This window comes from Mucor mucedo (assembly GCF_025094135.1).
Source record: "Mucor mucedo strain NRRL 3635 chromosome Unknown EV154scaffold_152, whole genome shotgun sequence".
Classification (NCBI taxonomy): domain Eukaryota; kingdom Fungi; phylum Mucoromycota; class Mucoromycetes; order Mucorales; family Mucoraceae; genus Mucor; species Mucor mucedo.
Genome location: NW_026252436.1, coordinates 18836 through 38359, shown reverse-complemented (window position 1 = coordinate 38359; position 19524 = coordinate 18836). Strand labels below are relative to the sequence as shown.

Below are 19524 nucleotides of genomic sequence, written 5' to 3'. Positions count from 1 at the left end.
TTAATACAGTAGTATATACACTGTATTAAATTCATGTAAAGGTTTTTTAAATGGACAGCAATAAACTGGTTTGATCTGTTTGGCTTATATCGATCATTTCTATTTCTTCAGAATTTAGGGACTAAGATGCGTTGATCCTTAATTACTCAACTTTTTAGCGCAGTCTCACATAATGTGGTAGACTTAGTTTTCCGGTCTGTGTCAAACTCTATCGACAATGAAAGTTTGGTGTTTACTGATGATGTCAAACACAACGACAAATTTTGGGACGACATAATAGAGAGTATGAAAGAAATACAACAAGTAAAACGATGTATTGCTAGCATGAGACAGCGATAGGAACAAGTGAGATAGTTTCCGAAAGAACATCGATAGAAGAAGACGTATTTTGTTCAAAATTTATCAAGTAGTATGTTTAATTAAGATATGCCACAGGTTCTACCGTATAAAAATTGTTTGTGATACAATTTATATCTACTGAGGGACTATAGACCTTGATAGTAATGATCAATGTGCGGCTATTCCACTCTGGTGAGGATACAATCCCAAATTCCAAATTCTTCCGTATATCTATGTGATAGCGTACTCTTCGGTAGCAATGGGAGTCGCCGTAATCAAATTTGAGAAATGTGTTGTCATGACCCTGTAAGTCTAAATGATTAACATGGAAGTTGAATTCCTTGAGACTTTTGAAATCCGTAAGATCCCATGTGGTTCCAAGTGCTCTACCGCTAAAAGGATTTTGTCGTTTAAATGTAATAACTTCGGTATCAGGGAGATAAGTGTGTATTTGATCGAAAAAAGTTTGGGTAGGTCTAAAACAATTCGTAATTACCGTTGATTTATTGGCCTTTAAATAGAAATCACCGAATTCTATACAGATCGTTTCTAGTCGAGGAAACGTTTTCGCATAGTTGAATAAGTCCAATAGTGTGGATCTGTTTTTCATAAATTTTAGACTTTTCACGATTCCATGCGTGTCGACAAAGAATTTCTGATTGCCACTGTTTATGACATAAACAAAACTTAGCTCATCATCAAGAGCGGTAATGAAATTTCTTGAATTGTAACTGAAGGAACTAAATATGGCATCATACAATACATTTCTATCACCTTTCAGTTTGCATAAAACGCTGTAAAATACGTTGGTGTATGATGGTGGGATCGATATGCTTTGTCCGTAATCAAAATCAATTTTTAAATGTTTGAATTTTTGAAATTCCTCAGCAAACGGTTCAATCAACTGAAATAACTTATATCCATCTTGATGAATGATTAGATTCAAGCAATCCAATGGCTGTACGTTTCGGATATAGTCAATATATGCAGATATATTCATCAGAGAAGAAATGGTCAGCCGTTTTAGATGCTTGTTATATGTAGTGTCAACTTGACTACTTGCTCGGGAAGGAATGGGGTGACGGCTGGTGAACTGAAAATCTACAATATTTTCACAGCAATTTAAAATGTCAAATAAAGTTGCATCGTTTCCTTGTTGGCAGTTATAGACTAAGTGGGTCAAGCAAGTAAACTGTGGTAGATAATAATGTAAATGCTTTGATGTAGTGGCCATAAGATAGTTGTCGTTCACATCGGTTTCAAGCCGCTTAATCGTTTTACAAAAGCTATAGCAAGCAAGAAAGTGTGAAACATGCTCTTTTGGGTAATTTGAGTAGAAGACAATTTCTTGGATACGTTGTAAATACGTATCTGTGTCTTTAAGTTGATGTAAAATAGACAGGTAATGACGTGAATGGCGACATAATTGAATAACAAGCCTTTCTAAATTTGGTAGATAAGACAGCAGCAGCAAGAGTTGTTCGCCTAATTTTTGAAGAGAAAACTGATTTGCCCTACTTTCTTTGTATAAAGTAAGCTCTTGTGTCATATGTCCGTTTATAAAATGTGTGCCGAATCCTAAATCTGTTTCTTTAATCCGGATCTTTTGAAAATAAAATGGGGTTGCAACAGTATGCCATTGTCTGCAAAGGTACAGTAAAGAATGAATACTTTTTCGGTCTAGTAGACAGAATATCTGAACCAAAATTTCATTAGGAACAATTTTGGAGGGCATGATGTGTTAACAGAGAAAAGAGGGTTTGAAGCAAATAATTACTGCGCCTTGTGTCATGTAAAATATTCCTTATTGTCAAGGATCATATGATTGGATAAAAAAAAAGGACATATTACTAATTTGGAAGATAAAAAAAACCGACCTGCGATCGGGACCTTAGGCCCTCTCATATGGATGAATTAGTTTTTCTCTTTTTTTTGCAGTTCCAAACTTACAGCCCTTCTCTAACCCTAAAATGATGACACTTTCAAGCACTGTTTTTCGACGACACAGTATCTTTTTACCCTTTTTACTTAGGCTTTCTAACTCCGTAAACTACATGAAGAACGCCAAAAATGTCAAAATCGTAAGTTATGGAATCCCTATATATTTATTTGTTTGAATAGTTTTTCTTGTTTAAAAAAGTTTTACTTCGATTTTCCAAAGACGGACATGAACGAAATCGAGATTAAAAACAATCACAGCAGTGTTAACATTAGTTACTTTGAGAAGGAGGGTGAGACTATTTTGAAAACCTCGACTTCACCACTAACGCTGTGACACATATGCCTCCGTGCAGCTGTCGCTTTTTAGACTGGATTTTATCACGTTAACTGGTTTGACTTTCGGCATATGTTGACGCTTTGATTTAATGCGTTTCTTGATGACTTTACGTCTCACACCTGAATTGCCTGTCTTAAAATCAGCGTCGATTTCATCCTTCAGTTTCTTGAGTGCTATTAGATAAAGGATACTATTTGCTGCACGCTTTCTGATTAGGAGGAGTGCACAAGCTGCGAGTTCATTCATTTTTTATTTTTATTTTTTTGACAGAGTAAAAAGGTCCCAACCCCCTTTTTTTTCTTTCAGGCACATTTGGTTACAATTTGCAACTCCGTTTTATATTTTATTCTGTGAGTCACAATGTATTTTCAACAGACTCAGCAGTAACATTGATAGTAACAGCAAGAACACGATTGTTAAGTTTGGATATGGCCAGACAATGAACGAGGAAACATATTTATTTTAAAAAGAAACTGTTTCTACTGTGAGAAATTCATTGGCATTGCAATGAATCTCAACCAACTGGCTGCAAACTTTGATAGTGACAACCATTGTATTTGTGCTGGGTTTTGATAATTCTTCAACTGTCACGGGTATATTCTTTTTGCCATCTCCATTAAAATACACTCTTTTGTAGCTGTGAAAGCCCCCGTAGTCAAATTTAAGGAACGCAGAATCGTAATCTTTTACGCAAATGTGATTAGCATCAAAACTGAAATTATTCAAGCGTTTAAAAGATGTTAAATCCCAGGTAGTTCCAAGTATTCTCCCTCTAAAATTTTCTTCTCTCGAGAAAATGATTGTTTCTGCATTTGGATAGGTTTCGTGTATCTGATCAAGTAATTTTTGTGAAGGTCTATTACTGGAGACGGATATTGCTGTTTTACTGGCCATAAAGTGAAAGCATCCAAATTGGACATAAAGAGTTTCATGATTTTGAAAACCTTTGGCAAAAGAGAGAATATCCATTAAGCTGACCCTGTTACCTTCCGGAAAATTTAAGCTTTTGATAATTCCATGTTTATCCTTAAAACCAGGGCAAAGAGGTATCGTTATCCCGTACGATAAATTGGATTTACTATTACTAATAGTAATTTGATCTTTACGCCCAACAGAGGTGATAGTTGCATCGTACCGTAAATCCGAGTTACCTCTTAATTTCAATAAGGTGTTGTAGAATGCCTTTGTCTGTATAAGTCGAATATCTGGTCTGCCGTCTGCTTCTGCAATAATGTTTAAATTCTTGATGTTACTTAGCTGTTCAGCAAATTGTTCAATCAATGGAAATATGTTGGATTCGTCACTGTATCCAAAGTTCAAGTCTAGATATTCCAGTTGGTCCACGACAGTACGAATATAATTAAAGTAATGAATAGAATCTGTGCGCGAAGTTATTGTTAAGCGTGTTAAATGCTTGTTTCTTTTGGTGCTGACGTGGTTTTTTAAGTGTGAAGATGTTGGAAACTTGTTTACGTAAATAAGTTCTGTAAGATTCTCACAACAGAGCGAAATATCAAATATTGTAAGATCACTGCTTTTGACGTATTCAATATCCAAGCGAGTGAGTGATGTAAAATGAGGTAAGTAATCAAGTAATCGTATTTTTCGCTCACTTGATACATCTTCACCAGATACAAAAAGTTTCATTCGTTTGATTGATTTACGGGCATTGTAACATACAAGAAAATGATTTGTTTTCGACATCCAATATTTACCATAAACAATTTCTTCAATGTGACGTAAATATCTGTTTGCGTCCGGAAGTTGAAGCAAAAAATCCAAAATTTCAATATAGCAGTGGTAATTCGTAGAAAAATCGAGTTTTTTCAAATTCGGGGCATAAGATAATATCTTTACAAAACACTCTTTTTCACGCTTATACCATTGGGGATCCTCCCAGTTTAAAGTCAATTCTTTTATCAAATATCCATATCCAAAAAGTTGTTTTGGGGTGTATGATGCCAAGTAATTGACCTTTTGAAAATAAGATGGCAAAGCGGCAAAGTACCACATTTTACATACGAACATGGATATGTAGACATCTTTTCTGTCGAGCGAATAAAATATTTGAGTTAAAATTTCTTGCGGTATATTTTGAATAGACATTGATGTAAAAAATAAATAAAAAAATAAAATAATGAAGAAAAAAGGACGAATGTGATTCAATGTCTAGTAATATATAGATAATTGGATGTTAGCTTTATTTTTATCAATTACACAAATGGATTCAGATGACCTTTAACAATACGTTCATGGGGGTGTTTGCACGAGCTTTTAAGATCTCATAAAAACCTTTAAAGATATTTATAAACGTTTTGTATTAAAATCTTAAGAGTACTCAATTTGGAAAACCAAATACCTGCCTGCATGAACTACATTTTAGATAAGTTAATGCGTCGATAATCAAACATAAAAAACATGGATTCTAAGTATGTCTTAGTAATTTTTAAAAAAAGATACATTTGGTCACATTTGGATAAAATTGCTTGATACTCTCAAATATAATTGAAATTTATCAAATCTTTAGCAATAACTGCGGCGCGTTACACATACAGCTTAATATTTTTATGATGAGTTGTTTCTGTTATGCTTCATTGAAGAATTCTTTGTCTTTCGCATTGTAGTATACAGTTAAGAAAGTATTTTGTGGATCCTATTTCCATTATTATAGTGCTGAACAGGAAAAAAAGAAAGTATACATTCGCAATTGCTGCTGCGGCTGTGCTCCATATCGGTTTTTGCAGGATGATCCAGACGTTGGGTTCCACACGTGGTTTTTGTAATACAGAAACAAATTCTAAATGCGGAATACTAGCAGTACCTGAAAAGTACATTTTAATATCAAACAAATGACCAATTGGACATCCAATTGACAACAGACATACTTTACTTATATAGTGTAAATTTTACTTACACTAAAAGGTCTAGATATATGAATTTCATAAGTGTAAATAAGTTCCTGCTTATCGATTGAAAGCATCTGAACAGAACCCTTGAAACAAACCGCCCGTTTCATTGTAACTATGTGTGCAACAATTCTGACTATTACTATTAAATATGATGAAGCTTTTATAAAGTAACAATTATTTATGCCAACCAGAAAACTGAAAGAAATGGAAAGACGTTTACATAAATGACTATCGTGCTAATGGATATATAAATATAAACCTACATTTTTCTATTTGTAAATTTAGTTAAAAACACAGGAATTGTTATTAATTTAGGGTAATACGAGTAAAATTATATTGCTTCTTCCTTTGTCACAAAAAGAAAAAAAAGAAAAAAAAGAAAAAAAAGAAAAGAAAAAAAAGAAAAAAAAAAGAAGCAAAGCAAAAAGAAAAAAAGAAACAAAGCAAAAATAAAACAGACATCGGGTATCGTATTTGCTCTGCTTCAAATAGTTTTTGGCGAATAGATATTAAATTTTAAATGCTAAATATATACAAGTTATTTATCGTTATTTTTTTAATTCTTGTCTTCACTAAGCTAAGTTTGGTAAGTCGTAACCCTGTTTACGCAGCTTTTATCTTTCCTGCTTTTATTTCTATATTTAGTAGAACCATCAATTAGGTGATGCCTGCCATGGTTTGCTTGTTATGGAATTTTCAGTGCTGGTCACTGTTGATTTATTCCTCATGGATACCTTTTGATTGTATACAAATACCCCCTGATAGGTTGTAAAATTATCTCTATCTTATTTTCGATAAAAGCAGGAGACGACTTAGTTGTAGCAGTACTGACCCCCTTTTTACTTTTCTCTACAACAGTAACAACCCCCAATAACATACTTTTGTCTACCTACTAGGCCTGATGATTTTAATAAGTTGAATATGCCACTCCAATACTTGACTGATATAGATCTATGCACGGAAACTTTGGGTTTAGAGCTTGGAAGTGTAACTAGGAACGGCCGAATGAGCGCTGTACAAGGCCTCACATAATTTTTTGCTGCTGACATGCGATCCAAGCCGTCTAATTGATTTACAAAAGCTGTAACAGACAAGAAAGTGTAACAAATCGTATTTTTCATGATTAAAAAAGAGACCAGTTTTTTCAATATATCGCAGGTATGTATTTATGTCTGTATGAGTTGAGTTTTACGACAAAGACTAAACCCAATTGTCATTTTGTTTTAAATTTTATTGTCTCGGCGGAGTCTTTGATTTACATAAACCTCGATTTTTGATTTCAATTTAAAAACTTTTACTTCAAAAATGCAAGCAATCAATGTTCAAACACCATCAGCTCAAATCAACAAGGCAACGCCACCTAAAGCTAGCAAAACAAAATTAAGTTTCGATTACACACCAAGCCAAGATGGCATTGATCATAATCTACTTGTTTTACTTCATGGTTTAGGTACTTAAGTTTTTAATTGTAAACACTTTTCCAACACATACTTAAATATAAAAACAAAGGCGATTCAAAGGGGCCTTTCACCAACCTCGGTAAACAATTAAAATTACCTCAAACTGCTACTTTATCAGTACAAGCACCAGAACCTGTTCCTTACATGGACGGATGTTTTCAATGGTTTCCCAGTTTTGACATGTTGACGGGTGATTGTACGTACAAGTGATGCGTTCTTTTATTTCTGTTAGATACTAACTCACATTCTATAGTACTGACACCAGCTAACCCAGAGCGACTCAAGGGATTATTGCGCACACGCGAAATGATGGATGGACTTATCAACCACTTAATAAAAGACTGTGGTTTCAACCCAAGTAATATCTTTTTCTTCGGGTTTTCTCAAGGTGGAACAGTCGCATTGGATACCGTATTGTTCGGTAAAGTGAGAAACTTGGGAGGTGTTGTGAGCATCAGCGGCTACTTGCTGGAGGAGCAACGCGTTGATCGTAAGCTGGGTGATGGATATGCTGGCTATATTCTAGTCACACAAGGAGAAAAAGATGGAACCATTGGTAGTAAATTCGAAGCTGAAAAGCGTGTAAGTAATCCATACTGTTACAGTGTGAAAATTGATAAAAAAGACTAAAGCTGAAAATGGCATAGTTTAAGGCGATTGAAAGACAATGTGGATCCACAGCAGAGACATCACAGATTTTTATCACCAACAAGGACCATACAATGCCATCTTCTGAAAGAGAATGGCGATTGATCCATACATTTTTTGGAAAGAATATGTCGAGAAGAAATATTGAACTGGAAAATATGTCTGATGTTTATTTGGTCAAATAAATTTAAGAACTACCCCATCCATCACCAAACTCTTGACAATGCTTGTTGAACCCTTGCTTCGTATGACACCATTTCTCATAGAGTAATCGTGCCGCATTCTTACCTGAAATAGTCTGTGTCTCCATCGTCGAAATAAAATTTTCAAATGCGCCAGTATACACAATACCAAAATCATCTTCCTCATCTGCCCTTAGTAAAAAGGGTGGGAAATCGTCAGTGTCAGTGACAGGATGGAGTTGAGGGAATGCGTGCCATCCTTTATAGTGTACCCAAGTTCGATTTAAAAACAATTGGTCCAACTCACTCTCCAAGAGCTTACTGGGTGAGAAAATTTTGATAACTGTCTCTCCATTTTCCAGTACACGATGAATTGAGAACGTATCAAAGGGAGCTTTGCCATTTTCAAACTTGTCGGCTTAGTTGTAAAAAAAAATATACACGTTAGACTAAAAGTATCTATTTTAACCAACTCTATTTTGTTACCTAAAGGAGTTCCAGTGGTGACTACAAAGGTAGGCATGGTATCGAGGGTTCGTTTAAAATAACTTGGATCGGCATGACCTGCTACCAGTGTTACATGCACCACGTGATAATCTCTTTGATACTCCTTTGTCGAAAAGGGGAACTGGATACCCGAAAATTTTAAGGGGGCAGCCAGTACAACATCGTCAAACACTTGTAAATTTCCATCTGTAGTCTCAACTACATAACGATGTTCATGGTATCCCAAAGCATCTACTTCCGTAATGTTATGCACTGAGACGACTTTTGTACCCAATTGGAGTGCTGCTTGAGAACGACGCGCGAACTCTTCAAAGATCCTAAAGTTGCCGCCTTCCACCGCCCATGTGCCATGACCCGCTTCCATGGAGACCATGACAGCCAGAGCATGTAACGAGTCCAGGTTCTGACAATAGTTTCCTCGAGTGGCTGTTTGCAGGATTTCATGCGAAAAGAGTTCATTGATACCCAATTCTTTTAAATAAGCAGCGGCTGTTTGATTCAACAAGCTTTCAAATTGAAGCGACTTTACAATCTTTTGAATGTTTTCAAAACCATGTTCTGTATCATACAAGTCCATGAATTTTTCAACCACACTCTTTTGCGTACTTTGAAACTAAATTTACATGAGTTTACTTTTTTTATTTTTTTGCCACGAAAACAAATAACAAACACTTACTCGGAGGGGTGTAAACCCGTAACGCCAAAGAGCCTTCATACTATCCCAATAACTTCCTGTTTCTTCAAACACAAACTCTTCACCGTCCCATACACCTAATCCCGGTCTTGTACTCTCTACTTCATCCGCAAGTGCAGTTAACCGAGTTAGTTCTAAGCCGAACCGCTCTGTCGCCTTCATCAAGTTCTTGTTAGCCTCCACAAAGATGGAAGCGCCCAGCTCAATCATACCAAGCCCAGGATCGTCCTTGATAGCCACAGTCGTACTACGACCTCCCAAATACATGTTTCTTTCGAAAATTGTACTAGTTACGCGAACGTTTTCATCTTCTGGAAATACATTGCTTAGCCAAAATGCTGTCGAAGTGCCTGAGGCTCCTCCGCCTATAAAAAGACTTTTACTATTTTATAAATGTATAGAGGTTTTATTGTTTTTGCTTTACCAATGATGGCAACAGACTTGATAATAGGCGTGTCTTTTTCATGAAGCACCTTTTGGGCAATGTCTGCAGAAACTACAATGTTTGTCAGCAAGGGTAATGATAACAAGAGTAATGTCTTCATATTATTTCTTGTGTGTGAGAGAAAAAAGAAAAGAAAAGAAAAATATTTATGCAAAATGTTATGCCGCGCTTTTTATTTTTATTTTTTAAATGATGCCATTGAACCCATCTATTGTAGATATGGAGAAAAAAGGTTAGTTTAATAATCACACATATGAACCCATTCTTCTCACCTTCAATGCCATTCATGGTATGAAAAACAAATACCATGACATTAGCCATCATTTGCATGGTGAAGCCTCTATATAATCCACGGATACCCCAAGCACTTGCCGTGGCTCCTCCAGTGGCAGATTTCTTTTGTTGTTGTTGTCGTCGTCGGACAGGGAATAAATCATCATCACTCTCACTATCGGAATCCATCACCACAGGCTTACTTTCAGATCGCTTATTACGTGTACCTTCTTCCTTCATAATCTTGTACAAGGCATCAAAGAAACCTCGATAAGGAGCAGGGCGTAATGCCACAGTAGCTTTGAAATCACCGCGTACCTGTGTCTGTAATCTTTTACGGATGGTTTCAATAGGCAACATCACAAGCAATCCCAGTGTGGATAAAGCCAATTCTGCCGCACCATAAAGAATCGGACTATCAGCAGCCGAGATATGTAACAATCGAGCAATAATCAAAGGTGTACTACAGCTTAAAAGTGGGGTAATGATGTGATATAATAAGGTAGGAAACAGGTTCTTGGATTCAAAATAGATGCCGTAGAGGCCACCTTCTTCGTGCAACATGGTACGTAAAGCATGAATGGGACCTTTGTATTTACTGCAGAGAGGTGAAGCACTTTGGACAACGAGCCTTGTGCGGATAATCTCCAAAGGACTGAGTAATAATCCAATCACAAGGTGAGATACGACAATAGTTGAAATGTTCGGTGTCACATTATCTAAATGCAATAAGGGAATCGTATCATCGTATAAACCAAACATATCGTTTAAAGAGCTTTCTAATCCTGGCCTTAATACTGTGCGAAGCATTTCATACACCCAAGTCACTCTCTGGCCTAGTCATTCTTCATGTTAGTTTTCTATCTTATACATGTATATATCATGATTTACCTTTGAATAAGGACTTCCATCCTTCGGTAGGTTGTGTTACAATGGAGCTCAAGATCTCTAGAACACCACCTCCTTCCATGGGTGCCATTTGTTGGATAGGTCGATGCTTTTCATCATAGACACTGACAGATCCTAAAAACTCTGTCCTGATACGCACATTATCAATCGATGTCCTTTCCGGTCTTTTAAAAAACTCGTCTTCCTCATCCGCTTCTTCTTCTGAATCGTAGTGATGAATCTAAACAAAAAGAAGTTAGTCATGTCAGACTACATTTGTGTATGTTCAAGAGAGTATCTTTTTACCGAAGAAGAGAGTGAAGACTCTTGTGGTAAGCCAATGACTTCCACGTCTTGGTGTGGTGAATATTGCACTTGAAGTAAAGTGGTACCGACTTCAAAGGGACTTGTCAACATGGTGACGAAATATTTTAGTAGAGCGAAACTAGTGCCTCGTGTGGTCAGGCCTTTGAGTTGTGCATGCTGTTCTTTTTCTTCCAATAACAACAGTGGAATAGAGTCATTGGAAGGTAAAGAGGTATAATTATGTTGATGATGTAAACCAGGTGTATAATAAGGTCGGTGAGGATTCACCTTTATACTCGACATGCTTTCAAAAAAATAAATATATACAACAAATAAAAATAAGAGACAAAAAAGAAATTCGAATGATTTTAATTTTATTTAAGCCCTTGCACATACAAAAAAAAAAAAAAAAAAATTAAACACTTACCTTTTTTATGACTCAATTTTTTTTTTTCTGGTCGCTTTGTTGTGCGTGTGTTTGCGTGTGTTTGTGTGCGTGTGTACTGATACAATTAAAATAAAGACAAATGTATAAAATAGAAAGGCAATTTACAAAAGAAAGAAAATAAAAACAAGACATTGTGGAGGAGGATTGCTCTCAAATTCTGTTGTGTTAATGATAAAGCTGGAAGAGAACAAATTTTCTGTGTGGAATATTGAATTGTGAACTGTGTAATATGTTTTTATATATTTTTTTTAGTTGTGAGAGTTTCTGATTTGATTTTTTTTTTTTTTTTTTCATAGCAAAAAAAAAAAAAAAAAAAAAAAAAAAAAAGAGGTGTAGTTGATTACTCTTAATAAGGTGATCTTGTACGTGGGGGGTAAGGGTCATATCTTGGTGGTGGGGGGCGGCGGTCATAACGATCATAGCGGTCGTAACGGTCGTAACGGTCATAGCGATCATAGCGATCATAACGGTCCCTTTCATAACGTTCATATCCTCTAGGGGGATCGTAACGATCCATATATGATCTTTCATAATAGCGATCATATCTTGGGTCTCCGCCTCTAGGAGGTCTACTGCTACCACCATCTCTTCTATCTCCTCTGGCTATAGATTAATAAATGTTAGTACTTGTGTTCAGATTATAATTAGGTGTAATCCACTTACATCCACCAGGTCCTCCACGCTTAGGTGGGCCATAGTAACGGCCAGGAGTGGGTGTTCTGGGTCGAGATCTCTTTGCCTTTTCAACTGTGACAACGCGACCATCTACCTCAGAACCACTGATACCGGTGATGGCTCTTTCAGCTTCTTCAGGGTCAGCCATACGAATGAATCCAAAACCACGGCTTTCACGGGTATGAGGATCAAACATAATCTCTGCCTTATTGACCTAAACATGTAAAATTTTAGATCAGCCTCGAATTAAATTTTTTTTTTATTATTTCAGCTCAACTCCTTACCTTGCCGTATTTTGCAAAAAGAGCTTCTAAGTCAGCACCAGAGGTACGGATAGAGAGACCAGTGATAAATAAGTTATCTCCTGGGTTCGCATCTTCCTCTTGACCTTGGTCTCCTCCGTTGCCACCTCCACCTCGCCTAATAGACATACTTTCAGTTTTTTGTTGTTGTTGTTGCTGCCGTTGAATAATAATATAAAAAAAGGAGATTGAGCTTACATTTGGTCTCTGGGTGAACGAGAACGACTTCTATATCTGTGGTCACTATGGTCACGTCCTGGAGAGCGAGATCTGGAACGGCTACGAGAGCGACGGCCTCTTTCATCTGAAACGCGTTGGTCAACTATTGGGATTATAAAAAGAAAGGGATGGTGAATAAGATGAATAAAACTCAACGTTGCACATGGAGCTGAAAGAGGCGCTGAATGTACTGAAAGACTTTTGTTGAACTGAGTCTTTTACCTGTATTGTCGATTTCACTCATTATTAGTGTTTAATTAAAACAAGATGAAAAAAAAAAAAATATACAGAACCAACAAATATAAAATTTTTCTTCGCCTTAAGGTCTCTTTCTTTTATTGCGTCATCAGGACGGATGTTTAATTAGTCTTCAGCGGAGGGTAAACTTTAACCAGTTTTGGTGTGTTGTTTCCACCACTTTAGAAATGCTCCATTGTCGTGCCTCTGCTACAATTTTTATGATTTCAACCATACATTTATCAATACCCTTAGGTGTGTCCAAGTCAGATTCAATTAGCAAACGGTCTTCGGGTACTGCTCGAATAAGTTCTTGCAGTTTCTTGGGTGGTGTCAGTCTTGCATTGATGCAAACCGAGAAAGAGATATACATTTCATATCCTTTCAGGTCCATGAATTGCTTTACAGATGCGGGAGACCCACCAAATGAATGAAGACACATTCTTAATATATTGGGTTTAACCTTCATTAACCTAAGTTTTCTGTTACTGAACATGAGTGATTTTGTCTGCAAATATTTGAATAAAGGTCCATGTCCTTGCACGAGATGTACACTGATACTTCTATCGAGCTCTCGAGCAAGTTGACATTGAACATCAAAAATATCCATCTGATGTTGTTCTGAGCATCTGACAGACGTAGGCTTCACTCCGTGCCAATCAATTGATCCACCAGGTAACAGTCTGGCTGATCCATCTATACCCACTTCTCCTACCATCGCACCAGGATGACTCAGCAACGTTTCTCTTAAATTAGAATACCACGTATCATAGGCAAATACAGGCTTCTTTTCCAGTGCTTCTCGCATCGCTTGTAAGTCTTGTTCATCAGACGACTGTAATATCTCCTTGTAGTGCTCATGCGCATTGCTTTGCTTCTCTGTCATTAAAAAATGACTAAACCAAGGGTGAATACCAAAACTCGGCACGCATTTCCCCTCGTATTGTTCGTTACACGATTTAGCTACCTTGGACACGGTTTCCCAATCGTCTTGTCGAACTCCCATGATGGTGACATGTCCCGTTTTCAACTGAGCAATCAAGGCCAAATTATCCTTGTCATCGTGTGGGTGACAATGCGCATCGCAAACGAGGTCAAACAGCTTCTCATCAAAGGTTTCGGTGGTTACTGGCACACCATGGTTTAAAAATTTTTCTTCTAAAGAACCGCACATTAATGCGTATCCAGAAAAAACATTCCTGTCGCATAGTTTTTTTTTTTTTTTTTTTTTTTTTTTTTTGAGTTTAAAATGCTTTGACGATCAAAATTTACCTTTCTTTCTTGTTCTCCGTTAACGACATGTTCTCTAAAACTTTTCCCAAAGAAGTTCTAATTAAAATACTTTGTCTATTAGACAAACGCGACCTTAAACCATCAATGTATGTATGCAAAGAGTGGTATGTAACCGCAGTCCCACTCTATTTTCAAAAGATCTGGATCAACACGAAAAATATCAAGACAGATAGCCTTTTTTTAAATGGGCATTTAACTCGAGAGCTTGACCTATACTGTGCATTTGACGAAAAGTCAAGAAAGTCAAAATTTTTACGGCTATTATCCTCCCTTCCAAATTTGAAAAAACTGGATTTTCAACTAACTGAATTTATAAACCATTACGCGTATATTTTACAGCAACTTGATAACATAACACTGTATCCACAAGGTATCGAAGAAATTACTTTTGGTAGAAATTTTCATACATCCCACTGCGCCGCAAATTTTCTTGCTTGTTACAAATTTTGTAAATCGATTAAACGGCTCGAAACTCACGTCAGCAACAATGATCTAATGTTGGCTACATCAAAAAGTTTGATCTATTTTCTGCCTCAGTTCACATGCTTGACTAAACTGACATTCTATAGACAGGATCAAGATGACGTAACCTTGTTTGATATTTTACTTTGTTGCGAAAATATTATCGACCTCAAATACACTAGTCAGGCTTCAATCCCTTACCGAGCAACTAGCCAGGTTAATACTACCAATAACAAGCATTTAAAACGTTTAACAATATCTTCTCCAATCAGTACATCCGCTTATATCAACTATATTCGGATTGTTCAGCCTTTGGACTATCTAAAACTTAGTACACCTCAAGATAGATATGAAATATTCCAGGTGATTGAACCGTTTGCTGAGGTGTTTCAAAAATTCAAAGAGTTCAGATTAAAATTTAAAGGCTGCGAATTATCATCAATTCCACCATCATTAACAGACACATTTTACAATGTGTTATGCAAACTAAAAGGTGATAGGAATCTGCTGTATGATGCTACTTTTAGTGATGATGGGTACGTCTTAGGCGACACTGTCGCTATTTGTGATAATAAGCTTACTTTTTGCTATGTCGTTGGTGAATCCGCTAGCTTATCTTCTAACAATACATACTGTCTAGTAGACAGCGAAAAGATTGTGAAAGCCGTAACAATTAATGGAAGACGGTCTTCTTTTACGGGTATCCTAAACTATGCAAAAACTTTCCCTCGAGCTAAAAATTTTAACATTAATACGCATGATTTCAACTGCAAGATCAATAAAACTGAAGTTATTATAAATTGTTCAAGTCCTTCGCAAGAAATATTCGCTCATCTAAAGGATTGCTCACCTCATGCTGAAACTATTGCGTTTGAGCAAGAAATTAATTTCGTATGCGCGGTTTCTGAGACCACATGGGACCTTACAGCTTTCAAGAGCCTCAAGTCATTCAGTTTCATTGTTGGTAATTGTATCAATATGGTTTTTCACACTTTTTTGGCTTTCAAGTTTATTTATGGCGATTTTCACTGCTACAAGAAAATACTTCTAAAAAAGAATATTCCGGTTGTAGATACCGCTTTTGAAGATACATTTACTGTCATCGTCAAAGTACATAGTCAATTAGTAAAGATAAATTGCAATACAAAAAAGTTAACCACTCAGTTGAACCTGAAATATATTCATTAAAAACATATGTCATACTTAATGTAATAATAAGAATAAAAAAACCACTTTAATCTGTATGACCATCTATTTTTCATGTTTGATTGTTTGTAGCTCTTCATCATTACTATCTTCCCTCCTTTTTCTAAACTTACTGAACTTTTTATATTCTTTACCTTTTTTTTTAAATATGGCAATAATCAGAGAACAGGCGATATGCTGGTTATTCTATAAAGAAATAAATGAAGATAACATATCCGGACTTGCAGAAAACATCAATTTAATGAAGGACGTTGACATCCGATACGAAAAGAGTCCACAACAACCTAGATTAATTCCGTTGATCCCTCTGACTAATATTTATATACCAAGTAAAGAAGAGTTTAATTTTAACTTGAATTTTAATAGTGATATTTGTCTACATAAACATATCTGGGCACTCGGCCACTAAGACGGTATTTTCTATTCAAGTGAAGGCGCAACCACTTGAAGGTTTGTGGCACAGTCCATTGATTTCATGTTTAATAAGAATACCCAGTATATATATTTCTGAGAACTGACTCATTATTGCACATGTATTATTTTCACGATATAGCGATGGATTTTTCTTATTAGCATCGGGTATTATTACCACTAGAATACTTATCTGATTGAGAGTATTTTGAGTATTTTGAGCATTTTAGAATAAGGATCACCCTCTATCTCATGAATACCACTTGTTAAAACAAATCTCATGTTTCAGCGGCTTTACCACACTCATAGCTCTGTACATCAAAACATTTATTAGAAGGCTGTCTATAACTGTTGCTCCTTTGATGCTAAATGTTTATTCCAAGCATGAAAACTATATTTAGAAAACGGGTATCACAAGTTCACAAATATGGCACTCTACATGAAACTCCGCATTATCCCATTGCCAAGCATTGTGTAAAAAAAGAGGGGGGAAATAATTACTAACCCAAGCTACGGTAGCTTTCTTTCTTTCCTTTATTCAACTTCTACATCATGTTCTTTGAAACTTTACCTAACGAAATACTAATTCAAGTATTTGGCTTACTACACAGAAATGATGTTCATTCATTGATGCACGTTTGTAAACAGTGGCATATGGCCGCATTGTTGCTCTATTTTCAAAAGATACGGGTCATAGAAAAACACATCAAAGCGGATAGCCTTTTCATAAATGGAAATTTTACTCAAGAGCTTACTATCTACAGCGGTCATACTACAAAGAATCCTCTTCGTGAAAAAGAATCAGATAAATCAACCTTTTTAAAATTATTGTCATGCCTTCCGAATTTAGAAAAGATTGATATTCAATCTCGTACCTTGCCAAACCAGTACATGTCTTTTTTAAGGGAGCTCATAAACACAGACACATATACACAACGTATTGAAGAGATTTCTTTTTACTCACACTGTCCAGAGGAGCGCGTGTCCCACTTTCTTTCCTGTTACAATTTTCGTAAATCAATCAGACGACTTGAAACTCAAGTAAGCAGTGACCGTTTGATATCAACTACATCAAAAAGCTTAAGTTATTTTCTGCCTCAATTCACGTATTTGACTCAATTGACTTACAGCTGTTCGCAAGAAGATGATGTGACATTGTTTGATATTTTACTTTGCTGTGAAAATATAGAAGACTTCAAATATAGCAGTCGGTACCCGATCCCTTCCCGAGCAAGCAGTCAAGTTGGAACTACACGTAATAAGCACCTGAAACGACTAACAATTTCTTCTCCAATTGGTACATCTGCATACATTAATTATGTTCGAACTATGCAGCCTTTGGATTACTTGAACCTAACTATTGAAAGAGACGGATATGAAATATTCCAGGTGATTGAACCGTTTGCTGATGTGTTTCAAAAATTCAAGGAATTTAAAATCGATTTTAATGGTGGTGAATATTCATCGATTCCGTCGTCATTCACGAGTTCATTTTACAGTGTTTTATGCAAGCTAAAATGTGACAGACGTATACTATATGATGCCACATTTACATCTTCCGAATGTACTTCTGACGACATTCTCGTTGTACGTGATGATGAACTAAGTTTTCGATATATCATGAGGGAATACGATAGCAGCTCTTTTGTGGAGAAGCATGACATTATTGACAGACAACAAATTGTAAAAAGCCTAACATTTACAGAAATTCGATCCTCTCTCTCAGATATTTTGAACTATTCAAAAACGTTTCCTCAACTTGAAACTCTATATATCCAGCTATTGTTTCTACATGTAAAAATCAGTAGATTAGATGTCACTATTAGTTGTTTAAACACTTGGAGCGACCTATTGAATCAAATACACAACTATTTACCTAATGCCGAAACAATTACTTTTGGGCGGAAAAATATATTCAGTGGTAGAAAACTTGATGTAACATGTGATCTTACTGTTTTTGAAAGTCTCAAAGCATTCAATCTTCACGTCGACCCAATAAAAATGAAACGTTATGATTTCATATTCTTCAAGTTCGATTATGGAGATTTTCACTGCTACAAAAGAATGTTTTTGAATAGTGATGATAAAAAAGACATCTCAGTCACTGTCAGCTCATCTTCAAAACTTGGTAGCGTCATTTTTATTGCTACCATCAAGGTTCATAGTCGGTTAGTCGAGATAAATTGTGTCCCGAATAGTCTATATACAATAAAACCTGTAGCGTATTCGTAAAAAAGCAAATTCGATAGATTTGTTAATTTCAATAAAAAAAATGTTATCTAATACCTAGCTAATCCATTTTTTGTGGTGCTTTTTTACGGGCTTCAATCGAGCTTTTTGACTTTCCATCATGAAAGTTCATTTTTAGATTCTAGTGCTAAATACGGTTTATGTAAATATAATTGCATATAGCCACCCGTAAAATTATACTCCAGTATGTCACATACATATAGGTTATGCGAACCCTATCTATTTAACATGAACAACATAATTCTGCATTTTCTGATTCAGAGACTAGCAGTACGAAGCATTTGACTTATTCAGCTTGTGCTGCACAAAAACCACGACTAGAGCCAAAAGGAAGCAGAAAATACATTTTAGTTCTCTGTTCATATCGTATTACTACGATTAGATTCAATTATCGAACTATTGGAATGAACCTCATACAAAACACAAGATAGCCCGCAGCTCGTAACACATAGAAGGACAAACTGAATTTATTTGACAAACACAACACAATGTGTAACGCACCGCAGTTCACAATTAACAAATGATTTAATTTATCTGAACATTTATTACAACGCTTTTTTAATACAACCACATAGTCTATTAAAGCAAAATAGTAACCCGGTCAAAGCGAATACCCTCATATTCCTCTTCGATCAATATCTGGAATGTCAGAGTGTAATAGAAGCTAAATTTGATATTTTAAGAGCTTGTGATACCACACAGAACAGTTTAAAATAATAGAGTATTTCCGTCGATTCTTCTTCAAAACGTATGTCAAATGTATCTTGTGATTTGAAATAAGGTTTATAGCCCATTGGATCGAAATATATTCTAATTTAATAATTTTCGCAGATTAGAACCAGTGGGGGTTTTTAAACAGTAAACCTAAGAGTTCCGGTATAATAGCTCACTAATATGTAGTGTCAACATGTTATTAAATTATTGGAACCGTGTTTAGAGTAACTACGCATGTTTTAAAGGTTAATTAGAATAATATTTTTCTTTTTTACCTATTCAATCGCCTGAGTTTTTCAAATATTCTTTCTATTAATGTATGGCCGTGTAACTTATGTACTCTTAATTGAGTCTGGGCGAAGTCTTGTCTCACCTGCC

The 19524-nt window shown here is 35.9% G+C and overlaps 9 protein-coding genes across 9 annotated transcripts; 3 read left to right on the top strand and 6 right to left on the bottom strand.

The window, feature by feature from the left end:
* Positions 1–212: 212 nt before the first annotated feature.
* On the bottom strand, positions 213–2175 carry EV154DRAFT_526422 (uncharacterized protein). The gene has a single exon (XM_051603391.1). It carries the CDS (start codon positions 2072–2074, stop codon positions 416–418), a length of 1659 nt encoding a protein of 552 aa, XP_051452246.1. The 5' UTR covers positions 2075–2175; the 3' UTR covers positions 213–415.
* A 904-nt stretch (positions 2176–3079) lies between these two features.
* EV154DRAFT_486650 (uncharacterized protein) lies at positions 3080–4723 on the bottom strand (the record flags this gene model as incomplete). Its single annotated transcript, XM_051598873.1, has 1 exon — positions 3080–4723. The coding sequence occupies one exon, from the start codon at positions 4721–4723 to the stop codon at positions 3080–3082; it is 1644 nt and encodes a 547-aa protein (XP_051452245.1).
* Positions 4724–6831: 2108 nt separating this feature from the next.
* On the top strand, positions 6832–8112 carry EV154DRAFT_577684 (Alpha/Beta hydrolase protein; the record flags this gene model as incomplete). The annotated part of the gene is made up of 4 exons (XM_051606533.1): positions 6832–6976; positions 7036–7182; positions 7240–7568; positions 7634–8112. The coding sequence occupies 4 exons, from the start codon at positions 6832–6834 to the stop codon at positions 7817–7819; spliced, it is 807 nt and encodes a 268-aa protein (XP_051452244.1). The 3' UTR covers positions 7820–8112.
* EV154DRAFT_526417 (Prenylcysteine lyase-domain-containing protein) lies at positions 7764–9654 on the bottom strand. The gene is made up of 4 exons (XM_051603390.1): positions 9442–9654; positions 9000–9382; positions 8303–8936; positions 7764–8234 (listed from the first exon to the last, which is right to left on the bottom strand). Exons 1-4 carry the CDS (start codon positions 9560–9562, stop codon positions 7822–7824), a joined length of 1551 nt encoding a protein of 516 aa, XP_051452243.1. The 5' UTR covers positions 9563–9654; the 3' UTR covers positions 7764–7821.
* Positions 9387–10803, bottom strand: EV154DRAFT_74839 (mitochondrial carrier domain-containing protein). The gene is made up of 3 exons (XM_051607757.1): positions 10627–10803; positions 9735–10571; positions 9387–9670 (listed from the first exon to the last, which is right to left on the bottom strand). The coding sequence occupies exons 1-3, from the start codon at positions 10712–10714 to the stop codon at positions 9648–9650; spliced, it is 948 nt and encodes a 315-aa protein (XP_051452242.1). The 5' UTR covers positions 10715–10803; the 3' UTR covers positions 9387–9647.
* Positions 10804–11681: 878 nt separating this feature from the next.
* Positions 11682–12856, bottom strand: EV154DRAFT_526403 (uncharacterized protein). The gene is made up of 5 exons (XM_051603389.1): positions 12796–12856; positions 12553–12676; positions 12337–12472; positions 12041–12266; positions 11682–11980 (listed from the first exon to the last, which is right to left on the bottom strand). Exons 1-5 carry the CDS (start codon positions 12815–12817, stop codon positions 11724–11726), a joined length of 765 nt encoding a protein of 254 aa, XP_051452241.1. The 5' UTR covers positions 12818–12856; the 3' UTR covers positions 11682–11723.
* Positions 12857–12873: 17 nt separating this feature from the next.
* On the bottom strand, positions 12874–14005 carry EV154DRAFT_526402 (TatD family). The gene has a single exon (XM_051603388.1). It carries the CDS (start codon positions 13982–13984, stop codon positions 12944–12946), a length of 1041 nt encoding a protein of 346 aa, XP_051452240.1. The 5' UTR covers positions 13985–14005; the 3' UTR covers positions 12874–12943.
* Positions 14006–14109: 104 nt separating this feature from the next.
* EV154DRAFT_486643 (uncharacterized protein) lies at positions 14110–15753 on the top strand (the record flags this gene model as incomplete). Its single annotated transcript, XM_051598872.1, has 1 exon — positions 14110–15753. One exon carries the CDS (start codon positions 14110–14112, stop codon positions 15751–15753), a length of 1644 nt encoding a protein of 547 aa, XP_051452239.1.
* A 952-nt stretch (positions 15754–16705) lies between these two features.
* EV154DRAFT_606784 (uncharacterized protein) lies at positions 16706–18504 on the top strand. Its single transcript, XM_051607562.1, has one exon. The coding sequence runs from the start codon at positions 16735–16737 to the stop codon at positions 18412–18414; it is 1680 nt and encodes a 559-aa protein (XP_051452238.1). The 5' UTR covers positions 16706–16734; the 3' UTR covers positions 18415–18504.
* Positions 18505–19524: the final 1020 nt, after the last annotated feature.

Coding starts and splice junctions, on each gene's coding strand:
- EV154DRAFT_74839 (XM_051607757.1), bottom strand. CDS start 10,714: ATGGCACCCATGGAAGGAGGTGGTGTTCTAGAGATCTTGAGCTCCATT. Junction 10,572..10,626: donor ATGGAAGTCCTTATTCAAAG/GTAAATCATGAT, acceptor AAGAATGACTAG/GCCAGAGAGTGACTTGGGTG. Junction 9,671..9,734: donor TACCATGAATGGCATTGAAG/GTGAGAAGAATG, acceptor TATCTACAATAG/ATGGGTTCAATGGCATCATT.
- EV154DRAFT_526402 (XM_051603388.1), bottom strand. CDS start 13,984: ATGTGCGGTTCTTTAGAAGAAAAATTTTTAAACCATGGTGTGCCAGTA.
- EV154DRAFT_526417 (XM_051603390.1), bottom strand. CDS start 9,562: ATGAAGACATTACTCTTGTTATCATTACCCTTGCTGACAAACATTGTA. Junction 8,937..8,999: donor ACGGGTTTACACCCCTCCGA/GTAAGTGTTTGT, acceptor ATGTAAATTTAG/TTTCAAAGTACGCAAAAGAG. Junction 8,235..8,302: donor CACCACTGGAACTCCTTTAG/GTAACAAAATAG, acceptor TTTACAACTAAG/CCGACAAGTTTGAAAATGGC.
- EV154DRAFT_526422 (XM_051603391.1), bottom strand. CDS start 2,074: ATGCCCTCCAAAATTGTTCCTAATGAAATTTTGGTTCAGATATTCTGT.
- EV154DRAFT_526403 (XM_051603389.1), bottom strand. CDS start 12,817: ATGAGTGAAATCGACAATACAG. Junction 12,473..12,552: donor CGTTCACCCAGAGACCAAAT/GTAAGCTCAATC, acceptor TATGTCTATTAG/GCGAGGTGGAGGTGGCAACG. Junction 11,981..12,040: donor GCGTGGAGGACCTGGTGGAT/GTAAGTGGATTA, acceptor ATTAATCTATAG/CCAGAGGAGATAGAAGAGAT.
- EV154DRAFT_606784 (XM_051607562.1), top strand. CDS start 16,735: ATGTTCTTTGAAACTTTACCTAACGAAATACTAATTCAAGTATTTGGC.